The 6,000-nt window shown below is 36.4% G+C and overlaps 1 protein-coding gene and 1 non-coding gene across 2 annotated transcripts in view; one reads left to right on the forward strand and one right to left on the reverse strand.

Annotated features, from left to right (window-relative positions):
* The window catches only part of IPO7 (importin 7), a 49,659-nt gene extending 47,924 nt beyond the window's left edge, over positions 1 to 1,735 (forward strand). Inside the window, exon 25 of the mRNA XM_007471383.1 lies at positions 105 to 1,735. Within this exon, the coding sequence (XP_007471445.1) occupies positions 105 to 202 (98 nt within the window). The 3' untranslated portion in view covers positions 203 to 1,735. The remainder of the gene's footprint in view (positions 1 to 104) is intronic.
* A 2,863-nt stretch (positions 1,736 to 4,598) lies between these two features.
* TRNAE-UUC (transfer RNA glutamic acid (anticodon UUC)) lies at positions 4,599 to 4,671 on the reverse strand. Its single transcript has one exon. It is a non-coding gene; the product is annotated as a tRNA-Glu (tRNA).
* Between the last annotated feature and the right edge of the window lie 1,329 nt (positions 4,672 to 6,000).

The following is a 6,000-nucleotide window of genomic DNA, read 5'->3' on the forward strand; positions in this document are numbered from 1 at the left end:
TACTGGTGGTTAAGCTATTGTTAATGTCTGTCAATTCCTTCTTTTCTCCAAAGCAGTAAGATGATCGAATGCTCTATTAAACATTCACATATTTGTTTTTCTAGAATCCAAAATGATTGAGAAGCATGGAGGATACAAATTCAGTGCTCCAGTTGTGCCAAGTTCTTTCAATTTTGGAGGCCCGGCACCAGGGATGAATTGAGTTACCACTTTCCTGCAGTGTGATTGTAGTGAAGAGCTTGTGTTCCTCCTAGTAGCGGTTCCAGAACTGGTTCATGTTATCCACTCTAAACTAATTGATCAATAGATGGACAAAAAAAAACCCAGGAGGTGGGACCTGATCATGCAACTTGGCACTGAAAATGAATCCAGAGGAATTTTGGTGGGGGAGGGAGGTAACCTGGGGGGCAGGGAGTATTTTCTTTATTTTTTGAAGAAAGTAAGATTCTGACTGAAAGTTCAAGTGACACTGTGGAAATCTGCAACAAGAGGGGATGTCATGAAGGCAGCTTTTCTTTTTCTGAGGAAAAAATAGGCATGGGCTACAGGACTATTTAAAATGTCTCATTTACAGTATAAGCTCAGAGGTAGATGTAATTTTTACACCTATGAGTATTTGTCCGATTTCTGTCTCTTCCTCACCATTGGGTATCTATTCTTTATATGTAAATAAGATAAGGTAATCGATAGCCTTATTCAATCTTCATCATTTTCATCATCAAAGATTGTTCCTATGTAGATTATTGGACATTTATTGTAGCACTACATAACTGATTAAAAAAAAAATCTGTAAATGAATTAGCACTTTCATATTGAAACAAGCCTGCTAGCCTATGTATAAAATAGCAAAATGTTTGCTGTTTATAAAAAGATGGGATGTAATGGGGTGGGGGGGCAGGGGTAATTTCAAGTTATTAATTTAAAAATGAATTAGCAATTTTGTACCTGGTGACTTTGTGGTGCACTCACCTCTGATAGTGACTTGAATTCGGTATGTTAAAAGGGTTAGTGATATTTCATTGCTGCTAAAAATGGCAACTCCCTCTGTGTCCTGTTTTTTCTTAAAGCTCTCAGTGTACAAGTGGATATTTGGATACAAGACCTTACTGTAACAAATAGGAAAGATGATATTTGAAGCATGTAAATTGGATATAAAGTTCTACTCTTAAAGAGTTGATAAAAGAGTATGGCTAAACATCTATATATGCAATCTATTAAAAGAACTTAATTCGGCTTTTATGTCTTCATTTGATTGCAGTTTTTTCCTAATTATAAATTTTTTCCTCATTGATCTGTTTTTATCCTATACATAGAAAGAACACAAAATGTACACTTTTAAAATTGACATTTAACACCTGCCCACCTCCCTTTTCCCATCTCCTCTCCCCCTCTTGTTGATGGTGGTATCTGGTCTTAGATAGGCTGAAGGCACAGAGTTCCCTCCAAAAACCACTATTGATACCACTGCAAAAACAGGCCAGCAACAAGACAATGTAGAGAGGGTGGCTTGCTTCCCTCTCTTCTAACTGCATGGTCAAAAATAAGCTTTTATTGATATTCAACATGTCAGAAGAGTCATACATTGGTTTATTTTTTATATACATGTATACACACAGTGTTTCAGATTGAAAGCAACATCTCAATGGATTCAAGACTATTAAGTGCTGTTGTCTAAACAGACTAGAAAATTTATAACTAAAAGTGAAACATGCACACATTATTTAAAATGCATAATGAAGAAAACCCATTGGTGTTGTGTTTTTCTTGTATGCCAGTAATTAAGCCACTACTGTTGGCACTGTTTGGTTTTCTATTTTAACACTGAAGGAGTGAAAGTATTTCCTATATTTATGAATTTACTATGAAAATCTTGGCAAAAAAAAAAAAATGTCTGTCTAAAATGTGTGGGTGAAAACTGTTAATCAAGTGTGTTCCTAATTTGTTTCCCCGCAAGTTGGACACCATCTGTAAACCCTAGGTTGCTTCAGGGGATTTCACTATTATATAAAATCAGTAAAATTAAAGTGGAGTAGTTGTATATATGCAACATTGTGTACAGAGGGGAGATACTGAATAGTATTAAACATTTTCGTCTTCCTTTACCTTTTATCCCCTACCTAATATCTAGTCTACATTTTTAAATTTCAAACTTCACTGCTCTTTGAATTGATAATTCCAATTTTCACATTGTTATTGGAAACCATATCTAATAAAGGTTTTAGTTATTCCCATGGACAGTATGGAAATTCTCGTTTGCTGAGGTTTTGTTTCAAGAAAATGTATTGGCATGTATTTGAGAACACGTTTTATTGTCTCCTCTGTCATACAGTCCAAACTAATCTACGTTTATGGATTTTTGACTGAAATGAAAGACCTTAAAATTAAACTATATTTAATATTAAATATTGTTCAGATGGTAGTTTCTAATACATCAAATATATACCTCGATTATTTTCAGTATTTCCTTAAATATAACATCAAATTAGAGTTTCTTATAGATTATGGATCTTGATATGTGTCAGTGTTTTTAAATAAGGTTATAGGACTTTTAGATAACTTTTCGAGAGTAGTATTTATAAACTTGTAATTAGTTGCATGTAGATTTTATTTATTTATTTAACACACAGCCTTTACCACAGTTTCACTAACCTATAACTTATTTTTTAATTTATACAAGTTAATTCTGATTTTGTCTGGGTTTCAGTATTTGTCTTTTTTAATGGCTGACATTAGCATAAAATCTTCACTTTTTTGTAAACTTAAGCCATCCATTTTTATAAAAGCTATTCGTTTATCAGTATTAAATAAAGGATGTTAATCTGTTTCTCTGCAGGTAACAGAATGGTGATTACTAATCTACACACCTTATCAAGATAGTAGCTGCTGTGTTCACCTCTGGAAGAGACCAGAGTGTAGAGCAGGGGTGGCCATACTGCAGCCCTATGGCTGTGTGCTGCTATTCAGTCCCAGATGTAGTCCCTGAAGCAAGCATGAAGAAAAAGTCATTAGGAATTGTATTAATATAAACCGTGTCTTTGGGAAGATCTAGCACAATGATTTAAGCATAGTAGGCATTCCATAAGTGTTTGTAAAATGAATGACCTAAAATTACATTAAAGCATATTGGTTATAAAAATGTCAGTTCTGTTCTATACAATTTTAAATTTTGGTGAAGATTATCTGTGAATATTTATCAGTATCCCTCCTGAATTCTAGGTTTTACCCTTGATGAGGTTGGCCACCCTTGCAATAATAGCACTTCACACTTTGGTGCATGTGGTTTTTACAAAGGGAAACTAGACATCCAGCTGGAAATCCAGAATTTTATTACTATGAGAGGAATATATATATATATAAATTTTTTTTTTGTTGGTACGCGGGCCTCTCACCGCCGCGGCCCCTCCCGTTGCGGCGCACAGGCTCCGGACGCGCAGGCCCAGCGGCCATGGCCCACCGGCCCAGACGCTCCGAGGCATGTGGAATCCTCCCAGACCGGGGCACGAACCCGTGTCCCCTACGTCGACAGGCAGACTCAACCACTGCGCCACCAGGGAAGCCCGAGAGGGATATATTTTAAGTAACTTTTTGAGACGTAATTCCCCTTCGAGGTTTTTTAAAAGCACAGGTGAGGGCTTCCCTGGTGGCGTAGTGGTTGAGAGTCCGCCTGCTGATGCAGGAGACACGGGTTCGTGCCCCGGTCCGGGAGGATTCCACATGCCTCGGAGCGGCTGGGCCCGTGGGCCATGGCCGCTGGGCCTGCGCGTCCGGAGCTTGTGCTCCGCAACGGGAGGGGCCGCGGCGGTGAGAGGCCCGCGTACCGCAAAAAAAAAAAAGAAAAAAGAAAAAAAGAAAAGCACAGGTGATAATTCTTTTATGTATTTATAGATTCTGCTTTCACGTATAGATAGAAATTTGCCTATTGCACTTGGTATTTCCTATATTTAAATGCTTCCTACCAGAGTCTTTTTAAAAAGTTTCTTTTAACATCCTTTTAATAATTCAAGATGAAATAAAAGGGAATTTCCTCAACCTGAATAGAGGCATCTACCAAAACCCTAAAGCTAATGGACTTAATGATGAAAGATTAAAAACACTTCCCCCTAAGATCAAGAACCATGCAAGCATGCCCACTGTTGCCACTTCTTTATAATGACTTCATCAAGGTTGCAAGACATATACCCAAATCAGTTGTATTTCCATACAGCAGCAATGAAAGTGAAATTAAGAAAATTCCATTTACAATAGCATCCCCAAAATTCTTACGAATAAACAAAAGTGAAAAACTTACACTCTGAAAACTACAAAACACCTAAATAGAGACACCCCATATTCATGAATTGAAAGACATACTATTGTGAAGATAGCAATACTTCCCAAGTTGATCTGCAGATTCAGTGTAATCCTTGTAAAAGCTACCTTTTTTGCTGGAATTGACAAACTGATCCTAAAATCTGTATGGAAATACAAGGGACTCAGAATAGTCAAAACAATCTTTAAAGCAAACATGATTTAATAACTATGGCAATAGTACTAGTAAGGATACTTTTTTCTTTCTTTCTTTCTTTTTTGGCTGCATTTCTCAGCTTGTGGGATCTTAGTTCCCTTACCAGGGACTGAACCTGTGCCCTCTGCAGTGAAAGTGCAGAGTCCTAACCACTGGACCACCAGGGAATTCTCAAGGACAAATACCTTATACTGACCAAAGGAATAAAATAGAGAGTCCAGAAATAAACCCTTAAATTTATGGTCAATTGATTTTCAACAAGGGTCCCAAAACCAATGCAGGAAAGAATCTTTTTAAAAAATGGCTCTGAGACAGCTGGGTATCTACATGTAACAACATGAAGTTGGACCCTTAACACTATATACAAAATAATTCAAAGTGGTTTAAGGATTTAAATATAAGATCTCAAATTCTTAGAAAAATACAGGTGTAAATCGTGACTGAATTAGGTAATAGTTTTTGGATATAACACCACAGGACAAGCAAGAAGCACACAGGACAGGCCCGCATACCGCAAAAAAAAAAAACAACAAAAACATGACTTGGACTTCATCAAAACTTACAACTTTGTGCTTTAAAGGACACTTTTAGAAAGTGAAAAGACCCCAGAGAATGGGAGAAAATATCTGTTAATCTTGAGTATATACAGAAGTCTTAGAACTCAACAACACAAAAACCCCATTTAAAAACAGTAAAGGACCCAAGTAGACATTTCTCCAAAGAAATAAATGGCCAGTATCATAGGAAAAAATGCTTAACATCACTAGTCATTAGGAAAATGCAAATCAGAATTCATGATGCGATATTTCATACATACTAGCATGTCTATAATCAAGAAGGTGCACAATTACAAGTATTGGTGAGGAAGAAGAGAAATTGAAACCCTCATAGTGTTGATACGATGTAAAATGCTTATCTGTTGTGTTAAAGTTCGGCAGTTCCTCAAAAGGTAGAAAATAGTGTCACCTAGCAATTCCACTCCCAGATGATGCATATATCTGAGAGAAATCAAACATATGTCCACACAAGAACTTGTACAGTTGTTCATACTAGCATTACTATAGCCAAAAGGAGGAAACGACCCAAATAGCCATCAATTAATGAATGGATAAACAAAATGTGGTATATCCAAATAATCAGATATTTGGCAATAAGGAATGAAGTACAATTACGTGCTACATGTGGATAAGCCTTGAAAACAAAGTGAAAGAAGTCAGACACAGGATTTAATTTACATGAAAGACCTATAATTAGCAAATCAATAGGTTAGTGAACACTGGGCAGGGGTTGGGGGGGAGGAGGGAATGGAGAGTGAGTGGTATTGGGCATAGGGTTTCTGTTGGGCATGATGAAAGTGTTTTCCATTAGATAATGGTGATGGTTGAACAGCTTTGTGAATATACTAAAAACTGCTTAAGTGTATGTACACTTTAAAATGATGAATTTTATGATATATGAAATTACAAACTCTTTTTTTTTTTTTTTTTTTTTTTTTT

The sequence above is a fragment of the Lipotes vexillifer genome, unplaced genomic scaffold (assembly GCF_000442215.2).
Source record: "Lipotes vexillifer unplaced genomic scaffold, Lipotes_vexillifer_v1.1 scaffold6, whole genome shotgun sequence".
Classification (NCBI taxonomy): Eukaryota; Metazoa; Chordata; class Mammalia; order Artiodactyla; family Lipotidae; genus Lipotes; species Lipotes vexillifer.